This window comes from Leptinotarsa decemlineata, unplaced genomic scaffold (genome assembly GCF_025532065.1).
Source record: "Leptinotarsa decemlineata unplaced genomic scaffold, Ldec_3_MD MMD2_tig00000591_RagTag_RagTag, whole genome shotgun sequence".
In the NCBI taxonomy this organism is placed as follows: domain Eukaryota; kingdom Metazoa; phylum Arthropoda; class Insecta; order Coleoptera; family Chrysomelidae; genus Leptinotarsa; species Leptinotarsa decemlineata.
In genome coordinates, this window is record NW_027412552.1 from 2,213,162 (window position 1) to 2,234,258 (window position 21,097).

A 21,097-nucleotide genomic window follows, 5' to 3' on the forward strand; every position below is an offset into this window, starting at 1 on the left:
TTCTGCCAATACAGATCCCGAGCTTGAGAGTTACAAACATACATACATACATACAGGTGAAGCTAATATAAAGCGTGTAAAAAAGAACACAATATAATGATGACATATTACAGAAATGTTTCAGGAAATAATGCGACTTACTTCAATTTTGACGGTATTTGTGGGCTGTTAAAGATATCAACCTGTTGATGCATATTCCCATTTCTGAGCATTTGAGTGACGGGAGAGAAAAAACCATAATTTGTAAAGTGGAACAGTATTTTAAATGTTTCGGTACTGACTCTGGTCTGTCTGTTGAAATTCAAATTAATTAAAGATAAAATTAACCAAAGATAAAGTCTCCTCCTTAAATTAAATAAGTATTCACAGTATATTACAGTTCAACGTAGACTCATAAAAACGTACAAAACTTTTAAAACAACCAATAGTAAGTTTTGAGTTCTATTGAGTTCTATTGATAAGTGCTGAATGAGTTCTGTACTCGTCTCTCTCTCAAAAATGGAAAATGTAGCGCTCTCATATCAGAAGTGAGATTCAAATCCATGGTGAGTAACTCTCCATGTTGCTATAGAACCAAAAAAACATGTTTCATGAACTTCCATTTCGAAATTTATAAAAAATCACCCTCTTTGAAATGCTCCCCGAGCATAGGAAATACCCGGTTCACCCTGCAAACATCTTTGTTTTTTCCCAGATGGCAGAAGACAGTCACCAGCTGCACGTGAATCTGGTGACGATCAAGAGCAAGCTGAAAGAGCCTGGCAACATCATCGACATCGGAAACAAGCTGAAGGAGGAACAGAAGCGGTCTGCAGAGCTCGCCCAGGAGATCCACGAGCTGAAGGCGCGGCTGATGCGATACAAAAGCAACGACATGGCCAGCTCCGTCGATGAGATCACGGATCAATTGAGACGTGAACTCGACTACTCTGCACAAATCGACTCCAACATCATTTCGGCCGTCAGCGATCAGAGCATCAACTCGATTTCGGACTCGCAGGACGTGGAGGTATACAAGAAGATGGTGTCAGCTGAGAGGGCCTCTAACAGGCAAATTTCCAAGCAGGTGAGTTGATGTCATCAATCATGGCATATTGCTAATGAAACTTACTCATCATAGATTCAGAGGTTCATGAAATAATTGATTTCAATGGTAGTTTATTGGGACAGTATATAAAAAAAAAAATTATGGAGTCACAAGGTTTTGTAGTTGTCCCATCTCTTGTTATACATTAATATAGTTCATCCTTGGCATGTAGTTTCATTCAACTAATCAACTAATTATTTTCAATTAATAAGTTTCGACATGTAGATATTTTCAGATGTTCTCCTAATACTTTTGATGATAATAACGATTCATTTTCCCAATTAACATACAAGGTTTGTTCCAATAATAAGGTGAATGTTCTATGTACATTCGATTAGCGATTTGTTTTATTTTTATGTTGGTGGAAGAGCCAAAACCAAAATTGTTTTGCTCACTCTTTTTTTTTTCGGTTATCGTGGCGTAGTGCATCAAGAGTTCTTGTCACATCGTTATACAGTCAATAAGGAGTATTATCTTGAAGTTATACGTCACTTGCGAGAAGTAATATGAAGAAAACGTCCGATATTGTGGAAAAACAATTAAAAGATTTTGCATCACGATAATGCACCTGTTCATTCGTCATTGCTTGTTCCTAATTTTTTTGACCAAACGCAACACCGTAATTATGTGCTTCAGCCACTGTATTCACCAGATTTGGTCCTTTGCCTCTTTTTTCTGTTCTCTGGAAGGACGTCGTTTTGCGACGATTGAGAAGATAAAAACTGAATCGCTGAGAGAGCTCAAGAACATAGTAGTAGTAGTAGTACTAGTATATATTTGATGCTAATACAAAGTTTACACAGGTCATAACAGATATTGCTTATCTATAAATACAAAATATAAAATATTCAGATAACTTGAATGGTTAAATGGACAATTACTATAGATATACATACATTTGTGCAAATAAAACAAACTAACTATGAAATAGAAATATAAAACAAGTTAAAATATATATGATTAAGTGGTATTACATGCCTCGAAAACCATCACTAAAATATTCATCTAAGGAATAAAAAGCTTTTTTAATTAAAAAATTTTTGATTCTGTATTTGAACTCCTTCAAAGGTAGATTTTTGATATTTTGGGGAAACGAATTATACATTTTTGGAGCATAATAATTTACGCCAGTTCTGGTTCTGTTGACTCTATGGTTCTGGAGATACAGATTTGAATTATTTCAAGTGTTATAACTGTGGATTGCATCATGTGTAGTATAGCCTCTTATATGTTTTTAACATGTAGCAGGCATTGCAATATATATAGTGATGGAAGTGTAAGTATTTTATTATTTATGAAGCTACTTCTACAGTCTTGCCTGTAAGAAAGGTTATCAAGAATCCTAATTGCTCTTCTCTGGATGCCAAATAAATCTGATGCATTGGGCACATGGCCCCAGACAAGTACTGAATACGATATGTGAGATTGAATAATCCCATGGAAAGCTGTTTTCAGAACTGGTTTTGATACCGCTTTTTGTAAGTTCCTCAGGAGATAAGTATTTTTGCATATTTTGACTATAAGTCTATCAATATTTACATTCCAAGTCAATTTGAGGTCAATGTATACGCCTAGAAACCTAACATATTCAGGGTTACTGATATCTGGCACTTCGCGCAACGAAAAAATGACTGTTTGGCTCTTATTTTCATTAAGTTTAAGATTATTTACGGCAAACCACTCACTGACATTTGTCAGAGTATCCTCGAATGTGGTACGCAAAGTATCAATATTATTTCCAGAAATTGATACAGTTGTATCATCAGCAAACAACACGAAGTTAGCACTTGTGTCACTAAATCTTATATCATTTAAGTAAATCAAGAAAAGGATCGGTCCCAATATCGACCCCTGGGGAACTCCATACTCAATAGGAAGTAAGCTAGTAAATTTGCCATTCAAGTAAACAGCTTGCTGCCTGTCGTCCAGATAGGACTTCATCAGTTTAAGACCGTCTCTAGATAATTTATAATATTGAAGTTTTGAGAGCAAAACTTTAGGGCAAACACAATCGAACGCCTTACTTAAGTCACAAAAAAATGACATTGTGAATCCGCCGGATTCAAAACTATCAGTTATAGTCTCAACAAGTGAATTTATAGCCATTGTTGTTGAGTGTTGGGATCGAAAACCGAACTGTACAGTAAATAAATTATGTTGTTCAAAGTGATTAGTTAAAGGTATTTTCAGCAGTATTTCGAACAACAAGTGTATATCAGAACTGCTTTGAGAATTGTAAAAAACGCTGGCACAAGTATATTATATCTGAGGGGGCTTACTTTGAAATGGACAAAACAGAAATTGAAGGAGAAATAAATATTTTTCAGGAATGATGAGAATTCACCCTATTTTTTGAACAGACCTCGTACATTCATAACTGTAACATAAATAAGTAGGAACAAAGTAAAAAATGAGGAAAAACAGAAGTGAACCTGAAAAAAAAATTATGATTGAATTTTAAGAGTTTAATGATAATTTAAACAAAAAAGATTATCAACATTGTACACATAAATACGTTTATGAGAGAATAAGAGTATGTATAGATAGATATCTTTATTTACTTCACAGAGTATTTGTAGTTCTATATGAATACAGTGGCAGAATACGTTGTTTGTAAAAGTATGTCAACAAAATGTAAAATCTTAAATCTACATACACTTCAGGAAATATGGACTGCCGAAAATCACATAAGGAGCTTGAAAAAAAAAACAAATATATAGTAGTAAATGCTAAAGAAACAAAAATACATCACACTTTTTTAGATACATCATACACTGACTAAAATTTTTGACTAAAGAAATTTGATTCAAATGGAACTTTTGCAATTTTACACAATTTGAAAAAATTACTGAATACTGTAGGGCTCCTGATCGAGAAGGAATTCTTTCAAAGACCTCAGAAACCTGCCTACAACCTCAATGTTGCTTATATTTTGGGGTATTCTGTTATAGAATTTCATCGCTTGATAGATGGTGCTACGCTCATACAATGTGTTAGTGTTAATGGGATACGCAAAATCATTTTTATGTCTTGTTTCATAAAAGTGGGTTTTACGGTATTTCTCGATAAGATACATACTGCTAGTGCAGTGAACAACTTATTTGACCTAAAAATTCCCCTACAGGAATCTCTAGAATTTTTATTGAAAAGTACTCGTACCACTCTTTTTTGACACAGAAAAACTCTACATAATTCATTACTTGAACCCCAAACTGTTATTCCTAGCCTCATGATTGAGTAGAAATTTGCATAACATACAGTTAATAATACTTCGAGATCAACATATTTTTTAAGTACTCTTATCCCATACATTACTGAAGACAATCTACTGCATATATTGTCTATTCGAATTGTCCAACTCAAAGTATCATCAATAGTGATTCCCAGAAACTTTACTGAAGTATTGCAAATAAGTTTTTCACTAGCAAATGTTACGTGATGTGGCGTTTCCAAACTGTTGTTGCTTTTAAATATGAGACAGTCAGTTTTTCCTTCATTTAGAATTAGCTTGTTCTCAAGAAAATATTCTTTGCATTTTTTTATTGTCACATCCATTCTTGATTATATCTGGTAAAGTGGCACCAGTTAGCAGGAGTTGATGTCCATTGATAAAAATAATGAATAGTATTGGGCCCAGAATGCTACCCTGCGGGACTCCTATCGATGTAGTCAAGGCCTTTGATCTAACTATTTTGTTTTTCTGGTTGAGTTGTACTGCTTTCTGTTTTTAAGATATGAGTTGAACCAGTTATTATAAGTGTTACCTCGTATATTGTATTTGAAAAGTTTGCGAAGCAAAATATTGTGATCTATACAATCGAAAGCCTTGGATAAATCTAGAAAAATCCCGCAGGCCAGATCTCTCCTTTCCATTGATTCTATGATTTCATTGTTAAAATAAACCAGAACTGTTTCGATAGACTTATTTTTCAGATTTTTCAGAACATGCTGCACTTTTAAAAAAATGAAACTAGTCGTTTAGCCATGGCTAATTCAAAAAATTTTGATACACAAGTCAGCATATTAATAGGTCTAAAGTAAGAAGGTTCCGACTTATTTCCTTTTTTATGAAGTGGTTTCACTAGAGCTACCTTGAGTTCATCTGGAAAAACGCCCTCCTCAAAAGAACTATTAGTTAAATGGGTTAAAACTGTTACAATTTGTTGTGCACATTTTTTTAGTATATGGATTGGTACTTCGTCAATACCCGTGCTTTTCTTGTTCTTCATATTATTTATTATTGAGAGCAGCTCACATTCTGATATAGGGTTCAAGAAAAAGGTGCGACTGTGAAAATCTATTGCCTTTTCAAATCCACTTACCTTACCTATATTTTTCTGTCTTGTTAAGAGTTCTTGGGCCGCGTTTATAAAGTATTCATTAAAGCAATTTGCAGTCTCATGCGGATTATCGAGTTCAAACTGTTCATTTTGAGGTGAACCTGTCACTTCGTTGATAACCTGCCACATTGCTTTGGATTTATTGTCTGACCTAGCTATTTTGTTCGTATAATTATTTTTTCTTACATTCTCCAAAAGGTTATTGCAATTCTTTTTTTTTCTCGTTGTATATTGCTTTATAGTTTGGGTCAGTTTTAGAGATGGATTGGTAAAAAATCAATTCATTTTTTCTTTGTGTAATTTCTGGGCAGTTGAAAAGTCTTTTATATGATTTCAGTTGTTTTTCTGTTTTTAAAAAGTGCAAATCAAAATAAAAACCGAAAGTTGAACAAAATTGTGAAAAAGCATCATTTAAATTTCTCGCGGTGTAACCAGCTAACTAGTTTTCATAGTCAAGTTGTATAAAAAAATCACGTGATTTAGGATTATAATGACGACGTATTATTTTGTTGGTCGATTGGGTTTTTTTCTTCTTAACAAGTAACACTTGCCCTGCGTGGTCCGATTTTCCTGTTTCAATCACTTTTCCTTTTTTATCTCTTTCAAAGTTTGTAATAATATTGTCAAAACAACTTCTGGACTGGGGAGTGACACTAGTTGGTTCAGTTATTGTTAAAAAAAATTGTAAGTAGCTAACATATTTCTGAAGTCCTTGCAAGCACTACCTTCAAGATGAGCCGTGCCCATGTTAAAATCTCCTACAATAAAATTTAAATGTTTTTTTTTCATATAAAATGTCTAACATGTATTGAAATTTGTTTAAAAACAGTAGAGGGGGTCTTATAGATACAAACTATGTTCATATTTGTCCTATCTATCTCGCAGAAAGTGCTGAAACATTCAAAGGCGTAGTCCTCAGCTAAGGTATCAATTTCATGAATTGGACTGCTGACGATCTCCTTTGAAATATATATCGCTGAGCCTCCATGTTTGTTTTCTGGTCTACAATGGCTCGAAACTAAGTTGTGTTCTTTGAATGAGTGAAGTTTAAGACCAAGTTGTGTTTGCCAGTGCTCAGTGATGCATACTATTCGGCATTTCAGGTCTTCAACTATTTTTTGCACCATGTTGATGCTATTTCCCAGGGATTGGACATTTTGGTGTGATGATATGGTTTTCATTCTCGTTGATTTTGTGTGTGAGTCACTCCAAAAAAGTTGCTGGTTGATTTATATTTTCTTTATACCAATATCTATTTTGATAAGTAGAATTTGGAATCTCTGATGTAAAATGAATCTAGTGAAAACACTTTTTTCTCACCAGAACGAAACTACTGTTTCTCGACCCGCGTTTTGCTACCCAATTTAGCATCATCAGGAGATGACTAAAAGGAAAAAGTGTTTTCGATTGACCAATATGTTTGTTATGGTTGATTTATGTATGATGTGGTGATAATTTTTCTTATTACTAACACAATTTAAACTGACGAATTATTTGTTCTGTATTCAGACGCTATTTGCTGTTTTCATATTTTATATGTCTATCTTTTATATTGTAACTCTGGCAGTAAGATGATTTTAAAACAAATTATATTTTTATTCATTGAGGTCGACAAGCTGCAGCAGGAAGTGGCAGAGCTGCGATATCAGCTCCAGAAGGAGCGCGAAGCCTTGGCACAAACTCAAGCTGACGACGCCAAGTTCATAGAACAATTGACGCTTCAACTGGACATCGTCCTCGACAGAGAGGAAGCTCTGAAGAGCGTCCTGGACGAGAAGAAGATCGAACTGGACCGACTTGAGAAAGAGGTCGACTCGATGAAGAACAAGCAGGTCAACAGTTCAGAATCGACGGAGTACAAACCGCCTCCTTCCAAAGAGGTGCTTGAGCTGAGCCTGTTGCGTAAGGATTCGGAGGACCTGCTCAGGGAAAAAGAAGCGCTTTGCGAAGAACTTGAATCTTTGAAACGTTCCAAATTGGAAATCGACGCCGCGTTCAGGTATACCAAAGAATTGTTGACGTTGGAGGTGCAGAAAGCGAAGAACTTTGAGGATGAAGTTCGGAAATTGATGAACGTCGAGAAACGGTTGAGGGATACTTTGAAGCAGAAGGAACTCGAAGTGGAAAAGTTGAAGGTAAGACGTCGTTTCATCTGTATGATAATGAAAGATGAATTATATTTTTTACGAATATAATGAGAAAATTCATCAAATCTCATTAACTGATACATTTTCATATTCCACAATCTGAAAAAAAAAACTGAATTGTAATTGAGAACTTTATATATGTGTAGAAAGGGCAAACTTTTTAGTCATCCCAATAAGTTGCTGCATAAATCAAAGTAGTTTTTCATAAAGAAAAATGTTTTATCCATCGGTAACTTGTCGTATTTACTGATTTTGCTGGACAATAATCATAGTTTAAAAAAACTAAAAAATGCGCTTTTAAAGAACATTGAACTAAAAATTTAAAAATATTGCTTTTTTTTTAATAGGCTCAAAACACTAACGAACGAAAAATAATAGTAATATTGTGAAAAAAACTGGGCGCTGGATATACAAAAAATATGGCACAAAGCGCCCACGCTTTTGTCACAATAATACTAGTATTTTTTGATAATTATTGTTTTAAGTTTATTCAAAAAAATTATATTTTCAACTTTTCAGTTCGATGTTCTTCAAAACCGTGTTTTTTTTAGTTTTTTCAAACTGAATTTTTTATTTTGATTTTCTTTTGAGCAACCTATCAAGTAGATTACGTACAGCGACATCTACCCGCGAATAGATCAAAAAATGTCAAGCAGGTTACGTTCAGCGCCATCTGCCCGGGAATTAGTCAAGCAATAATGCCGATAATTCTGTCAGTACAGATCCCGAACTTGAGAGTTACAAACAAACATACATACATACAGGTGAAGCTAATATAAAGCTTTTAAAAAAAGAGCTGAGAAATTATACACACACTTATTTTAACGTTTATGAGGCTTAAATCTGTCTCCGCCTTCAGAATTGGACAACATTCAAAAATGATACTTGATTTTCGTCAGGAGGAACATTCCCCATTATCCCAATGAAAGGGCCAAGGAGAGCCAAGACCAAAATAACGCCAAGTTCGATCAAATGTTGAGGTTTTGCTCACTGTTTTCTTAGATTGCCGTATTACCGTGTCATAGTACATCGGAAGTTCTTATCACATGGTCATACGGAGTATTATCTTGAAGTTATGCGCTGTTTGTGAGAAGCAGTACGAAGAAAAAGTTTGGTATTGTGGAAAAACAATTCATGGCATTTGCATCACGATAATGCACCTGCTCACCCGTTATTGCTTGTTTATACCGTGGACCATTATTATTTTTTATATATTTTTAATATTTTTTTAATTGTGATATGTCTGATATCCTGTAAATGATTGAAAAGACTAATAAAGTAATTATTATTATTATTATTTTGCCATGAACAACACCGTAATCATGCCTCAGCAGCTCAAAGACATGCCAAAAAGTGCATATTAGAACTGCTTCGAGGATTGGAAAAAACGCTAGCACAAGTGTATTATACACACATCGGAAAAGTCTAGGGATATTTTTATAACATACTAAATATCATAAAAATAAATGCATGAGGTCGTTCAATTTCGATTAAATTGGTACACTCGACCACCCTGTAGATTTCTATGGGTTGAACAAAGCCTGCAAAAACGGTAACTAATCTTTTATCAAGTTTTTTAGAAACTGTAGGTTTTCGGCTAAAATGAATAATCTGAAAGTGTCGAGTTTGTACATTCTATGCAGTTCTTGCTCAGCAATTAAACTGGAAATATTGTGCTTTAACATGGAACGCCATCACTTACCATTGGCTGAGATGAATAGAGCTGTAGGGCTTCTTCAAGGTGGCATGCGACAAAATGATGTAGCTCTTCGTTTGGGGTCTCCCAAAGTGTTATCAGTCGATTGTGGCGGCGTTTCCGTGAAACTGGCAGTCCAGCCGAACAACATCCAGGGCGAGGACGCGCTACAACTGCAGTTCAAGACCGATTTTTGGTCTTAACCGCAAGAAGACAACCGACAATCACAGCACCTGAGTTGGTTAACGTGTTGCAGCAGACGCACCAGGTAACCATTGGTCGTGATACTGTCAGAAATCGACTGCATGAAGCAGATCTCCACAACAGAAGGCCACTTAGATGTCCACCTTTGTCGAGAGGCAATCGCGGTGGAAGATTAGAGTGGTTTCAAGAACATCAAAACTGGGATGCAAATGATTGGGCCACAGTTTCGTTTACAGACGAATCCAGATTTGGATTTCATCCAGATTCTCGTCGAGTAAGACTGTGGAGACGACCTGGAAATAATGAACGTTTGAGACACGTCCAGGAAGTCCACACATACAGAGGTGGTACAGTAATGCTATGGGGTGGAATCATGATCGGCGGCAAAACCGATCTCGTTTTTCCAAATCGCTCCCTCACAGCTCGACAGTAACTCGACACCATTCTTCTACCTATCGTCCGTCCGTTTGCTGGTGCTGTTAGTGAAAACTTCCACCTAATGCACGATAATGCTCGTCCACATGTCGCGCGTTTAGTGACTGACTGGCTCACCAACGAAGGAGTTGATGTATTGCCATGGCCAGCACAATCACCGGACCTGAATCCCATCGAGCATGTGTGGGACATGCTTCAACGAAGAATTACTCCGCATATGGGGAACATTCACACAACGTTTCAATTGAGAGAGCTTTTAATCGCTGAATGGGCAAATGTACCTCAACAAGACATTGACAATCTCATTTTGTCGATGCACGATAGATGTAGGGCCGTAATAAACCAGCGTGGAGGCCATACTTTGTACTGATTTCAATTTTTTTTGTATTATGATTTTTTTTTCGGTGTGCCAAAGAAGAGCCATATTTTTTTTAGTTTTGCTTATATGCGCACTCAGTATTTTTGACCATTTAATAAATTTTGTTGTAAGTTACATTCGTTTAATAATCACCCTTCAACTTTTTTTTCCCTAAAGCGATCTAAAAAAAAATTATTGCCATTTTTAAAAATATCCCTAGACTCTTCCGATGTGTGTATTTTCAAACTTATACAATATATACTTATTTCATTTCTCTTTTCTTCATTATGATTTTCTACCACATTGTAACGGCTACATCCATGAATTTATTGAAATAAATATTTTTTGAGACAAATGAAAACTCTCCTTATTTTTTTAACAGACCTCGTATACCACGTTTACATAGTATGCTGCACAGTACATAATACATTGCACAGTACACTGTTTTGATAACCCTGAAGAGGCATAAACCTATAGCAGGGCCCCACACAAAACACATTCACAATAGTTTGTAATTATTCTTAAAAGCTGATAAACATTTTTGACTTGACACTGTTTTGAAATACGAAATATCAGGTGATTTTATTATTTTATTTGAATAGATCTGCCACATCTTCCCCGCTTTGGGTATGTAACAGTTCCTCTAATTTCAGGATGAATTGGACAAAGATAGAAGCATCTTCTTCAAACAGAAACAAGAGTTGGTGGAAAGAGTGAAAGCTCAACCCGCAACGAAGCTGCAGGAAAATGTTCTCACGAGCACTGTACCTGACTGTCTGCTGGAAAAAATCAAAGAATTAAACGCTGCCCTCTTAGATAATAGAAAGCTGATGGAAATCATCCAAAGAGTCACCTACGAAAAAAGACTTGCTGAAAATGAACTCGCAAACTTGAAATCTGGATCCACAAACAATCTGCCGTTCAATGATTTGGTCGCCAGGGTGAGAATATTATTGTTTCTATTATAAAAACAACTCTCGATAATTTTTTTCAGAGCGACTTTTTGTTTGCGAAAACATTGAAATTGGAAAGTACCAAGAAGGCTTTAATATGGCAGAAGCGATACCTCATGGAGCACCTGCAGGGTCACCATCAGCATTGTTCGAGGCAGGCCTCATCTAACCCTTTCCTGAAAAGACAAGAGGTTGTGATTCGTCGGACACCCAAAAAACGTTTCCAGTAAGAAAACGAACTTTGATATTAAGTGAAAATGAAAGAATTCCCGCTGAATTTAATACCCTGTTCATATTCGTTTCAGATTGGCAGTTCTAGTAATAGTCTCCATAGTTAGAATGAAGTACCTCGTACAAAGGTGGCACTCTGGTATTAGAATAGCAGAGAAAGTGAACTCTCGTCATTACAGGAGCTCCGGTACTGTGAAACGGGAACCTGTGATATCGACCAGGTTTCAAGTAGGACAGCCTGTTTCCAGTCAACAGTTCGCAAACGTTCCTGCAGGAAATGTCATCAATCATTTCCGGAATGATGGTGAAGGGGAGTTTGAGGAACGTGAGGAAAACCATGAAAGGATCCCATGCTTAGAAGAACCAGATGTGAACAATTCATGGTCCGGAAAAACTCCGCCATCTAGAGAAAAAAAATCTAGGATTTGCATTGGGTAAGTGGATATATTATATTCATGTGGATTTAAATAAGTTATTAAAATCGCTGTTTTTGCTATTTATTCTCATGGTTTTTTTATTGATCTTTACAGATCAAACATCGTGAGCAAGGAAGATTTGACCCCTCTGAAGGCGCCCCAATTGATAGCTCACTTTGTGGATCGTTTTGACCAGATACAAGAAAGACTGGGGGTTGTTTTGGAAGCCAAACAATCGCAAAGTAGTTGTTAAGTCATGCCTAGCGTACTTTGTAAAGACTGTAAATAAGCATTTTCAAGTTCAGAATTGTTTATAATATAATTTTCCCTGTTGTTCAGCAGTTTAAATTAGAATTTTCAGTTTATTAACATGTTACTGCTCAAAAATATAGAATAAAACAGTTTTTTTTGTGATTACATTTTTCTTAGAATTCAGTTTCACACTTGATTCAATAGATAGGGAAACACTTGTTATGCAGTTCATTAGACATATTGTCACCTGATTTTATTTCTATTTAGAAATGTATCGATATCTACTGTTTTTATAAAATAGGAAATGTGTTACTGTATTTTTTGTATCACAGAAATAAAGGTTTTGTTTTTTGTAATATTTCACTGCGAGTTACTGACAAAGGCTAAGAATGACTTCAAGTGACTCCCTAAATCAATAAAAAGACCATACCTGACTAGGGCAATAACACCACCCCTTACAAAGAGGGATGGCGAATATCAACGATTAACGGAGCTCCCCAAAGCTGTCAGTTCAAAGCTGAACTTGACTTCCTAAGGGAGCCTTGCTTATATTCAATAATCGAGAATAGAGTTTTCTGTCGAACCCAATGATAGACGTCATCTTCCTTGTATACTCGGGTTTGTTTTTTAAGAGGAGTCCAGCAATGCATTTATGGTTAACTCGAGCACCACTGATGAGACTATGGCGGGTCAAAACAGCGTTATCTAGTGTCGGAACACAAATACTTTGTGTTTAGGTTCATTTGTTGAAAGGAACACAGAATACTGTTAAAATGATGTTGCAGTAAAAAGTAAGAACGCCCGTTGTAAACCAGAGATGGCACTGCAATGCCAAGAAAGTAAGAACATTTAATGATCAACTTAGGCTGTCACTCTATAGATGGTGCTACAGTGTTCATATGACATTGAAAGCTTTGGCTATCGTTCAAACGATGGCGCTGCAACGCTAACAGAAAGTTAAAATATTATCTAGAGACAGACACCCTTCTAGGCAGATCGTCTGAAGACAATTGATTTTGACAAGTTACGCTATAACAAATGAGTTTTTGCAGTGTCTACAAACCAAATGCAGTTCTGTATGTATTGTAATTGCAGTTTTAGGAATTTAAACAGCGTCCTTGTACACAATAAGCATATCTATTCTCGGCAAAGATGTATAGGTGGATGCGTTTCCCGCATTGCTTCTCAATAAGAGTAGTTTTCTCACCAATGTTTGCTGGTGATTTGAAAATAATTGAAGTGGCCAATACTCCGGCGACGTGAAAATTAGTTTGCGAGTACCTATTTAATATCCCAATAACAGTCTTCAGAAAATCAATGAGTTTGTTCCGAAATACCTATTTTATTTTGATGTGTTGTAATTTGATATTATTGAACATTGAGTTCTTGTTACATACAATACAGTAACTGTATGAATGTTTAACATATACATAACTTTAAGATGCGATTTACAGTAAATCTCGGATGTTGATATGATTCGTGGAACAAATGCATTACTAACCGTTTTCAGAAAATTCAGTATCAGGAGTACAGAAGTGTGAGGAGGTTTCTGTTCTACATGGTCATATGAATGTTCAAAATATACATAACTTTTGAATGTGCTTTCCAGTAAATCTCGGATATTGATAATATGATTCGTGAAACAAACGCATTACTAACCGTTTTCAGAAAATTCAGTATCAGGAGTACAGAAGTGTGAGGAGGTTTCTGTTCTACATATACATAACTTCAAGATGTGCTTTTCAGTAAATCTCGAATATTTATAATAAGATTCGTGGATCAGACATATTACTAACCGTTTTCAGAAAATTCAGTATCAGGAGTACAGAAGTGTGAGGAGGTTTCTGTTCTACATGGTCATATGAATGTTCAAAATATACATAACTTTTGAATGTGTTTTCCAGTAAATCTCGGATATTGATAATATGATTCGTGAAACAAACGCATTACTAACCGTTTTCAGAAAATTCAGTATTAGGAGTACAGAAGTGTGAGGAGGTTTCTGTTCTACATATACATAACTTCAAGATGTGCTTTTCAGTAAATCTCGAATATTTATAATAAGATTCGTGGATCAGACATATTACTAACCGTTTTCAGAAAATTCAGTATCAGGAGTACAGAAGTGTGAGGAGGTTTTTGTTCTACATATACATAACTTCAAGATGTGCTTTTCAGTAAATCTCGAATATTTATAATAAGATTCGCAGATCAGACGTATTACTAACCGTTTTTAGAAAATTCAGTATCAGGAGTACAGAAGTGTGAGGAGGTTTCTGTTCTACATATACATAACTTCAAGATGTGCTTTTCAGTAAATCTCGAATATTTATAATAAGATTCGTGGATCAGACGTATTACTAACCGTTTTCAGAAAATTCAGTATCAGGAGTACAGAAGTGTGAGGAGGTTTCTGTTCTACATGGTCATATGAATGTTTAAAATATACATAACTTTTGGATGTGCTTTTCAGTAAATGTCTGATATTGATACTATGATTCATGGAACAGACGCATAACTAACCGTTTTCAGAAAATTTAGTATCAGGAGTACAGAAGTGTGAGGAGGTTTATGTTCTACATGGTCATATGAATGTTCAAAATATACATAACTTTTGAATGTGCTTTCCAGTAAATCTCGGATATTGATAATATGATTCGTGAAACAAACGCATTACTAACCGTTTTCAGAAAATTCAGTATCAGGAGTACAGAAGTGTGAGGAGGTTTCTGTTCTACATATACATAACTTCAAGATGTGCTTTTCAGTAAATCTCGAATATTTATAATAAGATTCGTGGATCAGACATATTACTAACCGTTTTCAGAAAATTCAGTATCAGGAGTACAGAAGTGTGAGGAGGTATAACTTCAAGATGTGCTTTTCAGTAAATCTCGAATATTTATAATAAGATTCGTGGATCAGACGCATTACTAACCGTTTTCAGAAAATTTAGTATCAGGAGTACAGAAGTGTGAGGAGGTTTCTGTTCTACATGGTCATATGAATGTTCAAAATATACATAACTTTTGAATGTGCTTTTCAGTAAATCTCGAATATTTATAATAAGATTCGTGGATCAGACGTATTACTAACCGTTTTCAGAAAATTCAGTATCAGGAGTACAGAAGTGTGAGGAGGTTTCTGTTCTACACGGTCATATGAATGTTCAAAATATACATAACTTTTGAATGTACTTTTCAGTAAATCTCGGATATTGATGATATGATTCGTGAACAGAAGCATAACTAACCGTTTTGAGAAAATTCAGTGTCAGGAGTACAGAAGTGTGAGGAGGTTTTTTTTCTACACGGTCATATGAATGTTCAAAATATACATAACTTTTGGATGTGCTTTTCAGTAAATCTCGGATGATACTATGATTCGTGGAACAGACGCTTAACTAACCGTTTTGAGAAAATTCAGCATCAGGAGTACAGAAGTGTAGTCACCATTTTGATAAAATGGGCAAAAAAATAAAACCCCATTCAGAAGGCCATGACTTCAAATCTACATGTATTTCCTAATGCTGAACAACTTTATTATGTAACATTTTCCGCGATTTTTGAAAAAAAAGAGTACATCAAATATTTGAGTGCTCCTCGTATAATACGTGTGTTTTACTGTATTTAGTTGGTGCATGTTTAGTTTTAGGGGATGCACAACCTTTTATCAAGAATAACTTTTTGTCGAAAAACCTTTAATAAATTTCCCATATGGTGCATACTTTGGGGATGACACTGTATAATGATCAACTTAGGCTGTCACTCAGTAGATGGTGCTACAGTTTTCAAAATATAAAATTGAAAACTTTGGCTATCGTTCAATCGATGGCGCTGCACTGCCAACAGAAAAGTTACATTATCTAGAGACAAACACCCTTTCTGGGCAGATCGTCTGAAGACAATTGATTTTGACAAGTTACCCTATAACAAATAAGTTTTTGCAGTGTCTACAGACCGAATGCAGTTCTATATGTAATGTAATGGCAGTTTTAGGAATGTAAGCAGCGTCCTGTATACAATACTTTTGAGAATTATAATTTCAAAATACAGTCTCTTCTCGGCAAAGATGTAAAGGTGGATGCGTTTCCCGCATTGCTTCTCAATGAGAGAAATTTTCCCACCAATGTTTGCTGGCGATTTGACAATAATTGAAGTGGCCAATACTCCGGCGACGTGAAAGTTATTTTGCGAGTACCTATACCAATAACAATCTGCCTGTGCAAAAAAACTTATAGTCTGCTGTGTTATATGTCATATTTTATTTTGGTATTAAAACAATTTGAAAATTAATCTGTTTAAAAAAAAATCTGTTTTTTCGTTAATCAGCTGTTGCCCTCATACGAACGACAACTCAGAAGTTAGGAAACTTGTTCGAGCTAAAGACTAACGAGGTCTCGAGGTCTTACCTTTTAACGTCTGTTAACATGAAACTAACTTGAGATTGGCATCTTAAAATAACTTTAGAGTTGTTATATTCTACTGGTTACATTAATTTTGAAAGTGATTTTTACTAAGAAATAAGATAGGTATATTAGGGCGATGTTAATTTTTTTGGTACTGATTTGTTCAATAATTTCTAAAATAACATAAAATTGGATTAGTAAAACACAGTTTTCAATAAAATTTTTATTGATTCACATGAAAACAAGTAAACCAGTGATTATCCTTGCTGAAAATTACATATCAGGAACCAAGAAATCTATACTCAATTTGTCGATTTCTTTCCCTTCAAAAAAAAAATGCAGGAAAAATAACCAAAATGGTTTAACACACCAACAAAATGCCAAAGAAGCATTGATAGTGTCAAAAATTTGCAGAAACCACTAACTGAAAGTGGTAAAAAGCGACCATCTTGAAAATTGTTCTAAAAATACTAATAAAGAACTTCCAAGAAATATCCTTACAAATAAAAACAAATAAATCTGTTACATTGTGAAATTTACTTGAAATTTTATTAAAACATTTCGTTTTACTAAACTACATGTTTCATTCTACAAATTCAATCGAAAGCCAAGACCCCTATTTTACCAAAATCTCTCCCAGCACTCAAAAAATGCCTGAGCGATCGATTTCGTGACTTGTCGACCACTGATCGACGTCTGTTTCAATAGGGAGCATTGCCCCACTCTGAGCTAGGTACAAGGTGTCGGCGTTTTCAAGCTGGAAATGGAATCATAGTGAGTGGGCAGGGTCAAAAGGGCATCGGCAGCGCTGCGAGTTTCAGAACAATTTATCGGCTTGGCTCTGTTGGTGTCTACGCAATCGATTGGCATCTTGACCGTTTCCATGTTGTAGGTGAACCCCTTGAAGAAAAAAAAACAGATTTCGAATTGTGTTGAAAGTTTTTGTTTGAAATACTAAAAATTCTAGCTGACATTTTTTCCAACCCTAGTACTTTACATAAAAACAATTATTACACTATACATTTTATTCAAGATGCGTTTCCGTGTTTCATCAGTTGGACTAGTCTCAAGTATTTGTTTACATTGAAAACTGTAATTTGTTTCTTCAAATTCAATCTTCCAAAACTTTTCCCAAACACCAGAAATACAATATATACAATATATACTCTTCTCGAAGCGTGTTTCAACTACCAAGTTGGTGAAACTTCTACAGGAGATGAAGAAAACTAATTCCTATTGGTCTCTATCTATATCAAACGATTGAATAGAACTGGCCGATACTTGATGAAAATCCATATTTGAAAAACTAATAAATAGAGTTTATTCTATGATTTTCACTATAAGGGTTTTACAAAAACCGCGACACGTGTTTCGCTATACAATAGCTTCTTCAAGCATGTTATGCTTGAAGAAGCATGTTATGCTTGAAGAAGCTATTGTATAGCGAAACACGTGTCGCGGTTTTTGTAAAACCCTTATAGTGAAAATCATAATAAACTCTATTTATTAGTTTTTTTTTTCTATATCAAACACTGTCAACTTCCGATTCATATTTTTAACTATTCTGTGGCCGTTTTCCAAAGCGTGTTGAGCGACTCTAGATTTTTCTTGTCTCCGAATTCTGATACGTGCTTTGAAACGAGTGTTAATGACTCGCTTGGCCGTATAAATGTGAAGAATTTTCAATTAAAAAAAAAAAAATTATACCTGTGCCAGCGGTTTTCTAATCCTCGAAGCAAGTCGATTCGGTTTTTATCTCCTCGATCGTCGCAAAAGGCCGTCCTTTCATGAGTCTCTTCAATCTTGGGAACAGAAAAGAGTCGCAGGGGTCAAATCTGGTGAATACAGTGGCTGAGGCATGATTACGATGTTGTTTATGATAAAAAAATCATGAATAATCGATAAAGAGTGAGCAGGTGCATTATCGTGATGCAAAAGCCACGATACCGGTCATTTTCTCAGTATTGCTTCTCGCAAGCAGCGCATAACTTCAAGACAATACTCCTTACTGATCGTAAGAACTCTTGATGCACTACACCACGTAATCGAAGAAAACAGTGAGCAAAACGTCAACATTTGATTGAACTTGTGTTTTTTTGGTCTTAGCTCTCCTGGGCTCTTTCATTGGGACAATTGGACTTTGGTTTTGGTGTCATAACCATTTACCCATGATTCGCCACCAGTTATGACCCTTTTAAGCAAATCTGGATGGCCGTTGACGTGACTCAACTCATGAGACGTTTTTTTTTTTTTGGTAAAAATTCAGGAATTTTGGAATTGCTGCACGAGTCATGAGAATTGCATGGCATGAGGCAACCGATATGCTGACATCCTCAGCAACTTCTGTGCCGGGACGTCCAGAGCGAGCGTCGTTATTCACATCTTCTCGACCTTCTGTGAAAAGCTTGACCACTTGTAAACATTTTTCTGACTCAGAGTACAATCACCGTATGCCACTATAAACATTTCAAGTGATTTTGAGCACTCAATTCCACTTTTTACATAAAATTCGATGCAAATTCTTTGATCCATTTTTTTCGATAGCAGAAAATCGTTGAACACGTAAAACACTCCTAACTTTTATGCCTCTCACCAACAAACTAAACAGCTGAAACTGTGAACATATGTTCGAGACAAATGTACTAACATAAAAAAATATCAAGAAAACTTCCTGCAAGTTTTCGCGCAAAATCATTGATGTGCATGAGAAAGTGTACCCTATTAGATATAAATAGAGACCAATTCAAAGTTAGGAATTATTTTTCTCCATTTCAGAGAAACAATTTTGCTTCAGACAAAATATTTCCTCCGATGATGCTTTAATAACTTTAACTGAGAAGATACACAAGGCTTTAGAGAACTCCACACCCTCTCTCTGTCTATTCATTGATCTCTCAAAAGCCTTTGACACCGTGGATCATAAAAAACTTCTGAATACATTGGAAAATAACGGTATTACGGGCAATTGCCTGAAACTGTTTGAAAGCTATTTACTCAATAGAGAACAGTCAGTAAGAATCGAAGGGATACAAAGCGAGCCGAGAAGAGTAGAATGTGGTGTGCCCCAAGGTACAATCTTAGGACCAACTTTATTTAATCTCTACATAAACGACCTATTCAAACTTAATACAGCTGGTACAATAATTGGATATGCAGATGATACAGCCATTTTTTATGAGGAAAAGACCTGGAATAACCTCAAAAATGTAGTTGAAATGGATTTTAAAGCTATAAAAGAATGGTTCGACTATAAATTACTCACTGTTAATATGGAGAAAACCAATTTCTTACCCTTTAGTTGCAATTCAAACAATTCCTGCCCTTTTGACAATCTCCTTATCAAAAACCAAACATCAAACTTAATAATTCAAGCAGTTAGCGAAGTGAAATATTTAGGTGTTTATTTGGATAGGTACCTGAAATGGGATACTCATATCAAGTATGTCATCAAGAAACTTCAGACAATCCTATTCAGATTCAGATTTCTGAGGAAATACCTCCCCATCAAAGAATTAAAAAATCTTTATTATGCGCTGGTTGAAAGTCATTTGAAATATGGCATTGTAGCCTGGGGAGCTGCTCTACGTACCCATCTCAACCCGTTAGAAATCCTGCAATGGAAAATACTTAAAATTATAATGTTTAGAAACAATCGCTATTCCTCGGACGAACTATACAAGGAATGTCAAATAATGGACCTTAGACAGCTTTATTTTTACAACGTACTCGTCAAATACAATTCCAACAAAAATCAAATAAAAGAACATCACAGTTACTATATGAGAAATTACAAGAAAATACCGTATCCTATCATACTGAAAAAGTCAATTTCACAAAGAGCATTTTTATACACATCAACCAAATTCTACAATATTATTCCTGATAAAATTAAAAACAGTAACTGCACTCCAATTTTCAAGAAGAATTTGAAATCGTTTATATTCGAAAAACAAAGACAATATGTGATAAATATATTAGAATAAAAAGTATACCAACCAATTATGCTATATTACCCTAGTCACATTATATAAATTTTATACAAATCTTATTATTATTTTTACATTCTGTCAACATATATTGGTTTATGTCCTTGTTTTATTCCTTTTTAAATTATTTGTCTTGTGCCGTATTCTAGAAAATATACTCATTGTTACCATAAACAGGCACCCTGTATTAAGTTTACACGAATCTTATTATTATTATTATTATTGTTTTATTTATATTTTCTGTCAACTCATAACGTCATGTCTTTTCAAATTATTATTTTTTATTTTTATGTTACATTCTATTTGTCTTGTAGCGTACTCTATAAATTATACTCCTTGTTACACAATAACGAAACAAGTGCAATAGCGCTTATCGTTCAAGTCTTTATTCCCACTCTATCATGTAGTTCATTTATTTATATTCTGTACTCTTACGGTGAATAAAGTTTTTTATTATTATTATTATTATTTCCTATTATTTAAGACGCCAACTTGGTTGATGAAATACGGGTCGAGACGAGACGAGACGAATTGTATTTCTGGTGATTGAAAGAAGTACTTTTTTTTATTTATTCTACGCTATA

General features: G+C 35.0%; 2 protein-coding genes across 9 annotated transcripts in view; one reads left to right on the plus strand and one right to left on the minus strand.

Annotated features, from left to right (window-relative positions):
• Plp (Pericentrin-like protein) overlaps positions 1-12,477 on the plus strand; it is a 70,250-nt gene extending 57,773 nt beyond the window's left edge. For all 8 annotated transcript variants that reach the window (XM_023164141.2, XM_023164142.2, XM_023164144.2 and 5 more), the window contains 6 exons: positions 695-1,066; positions 7,035-7,562; positions 10,921-11,208; positions 11,262-11,446; positions 11,526-11,885; positions 11,982-12,477. In XM_023164141.2, the coding sequence (XP_023019909.2) occupies positions 695-1,066; positions 7,035-7,562; positions 10,921-11,208; positions 11,262-11,446; positions 11,526-11,885; positions 11,982-12,120 (1,872 nt within the window). In that variant the 3' untranslated portion in view covers positions 12,121-12,477. The remainder of the gene's footprint in view (positions 1-694; positions 1,067-7,034; positions 7,563-10,920; positions 11,209-11,261; positions 11,447-11,525; positions 11,886-11,981) is intronic.
• A 4,258-nt stretch (positions 12,478-16,735) lies between these two features.
• LOC111508590 (6-phosphofructo-2-kinase/fructose-2,6-bisphosphatase) overlaps positions 16,736-21,097 on the minus strand; it is a 31,715-nt gene continuing 27,353 nt past the window's right edge. Inside the window, exon 7 of the mRNA XM_023164150.2 lies at positions 16,736-17,427. Coding sequence (XP_023019918.2) covers positions 17,257-17,427 — 171 coding nt within the window. The 3' untranslated portion in view covers positions 16,736-17,256. The remainder of the gene's footprint in view (positions 17,428-21,097) is intronic.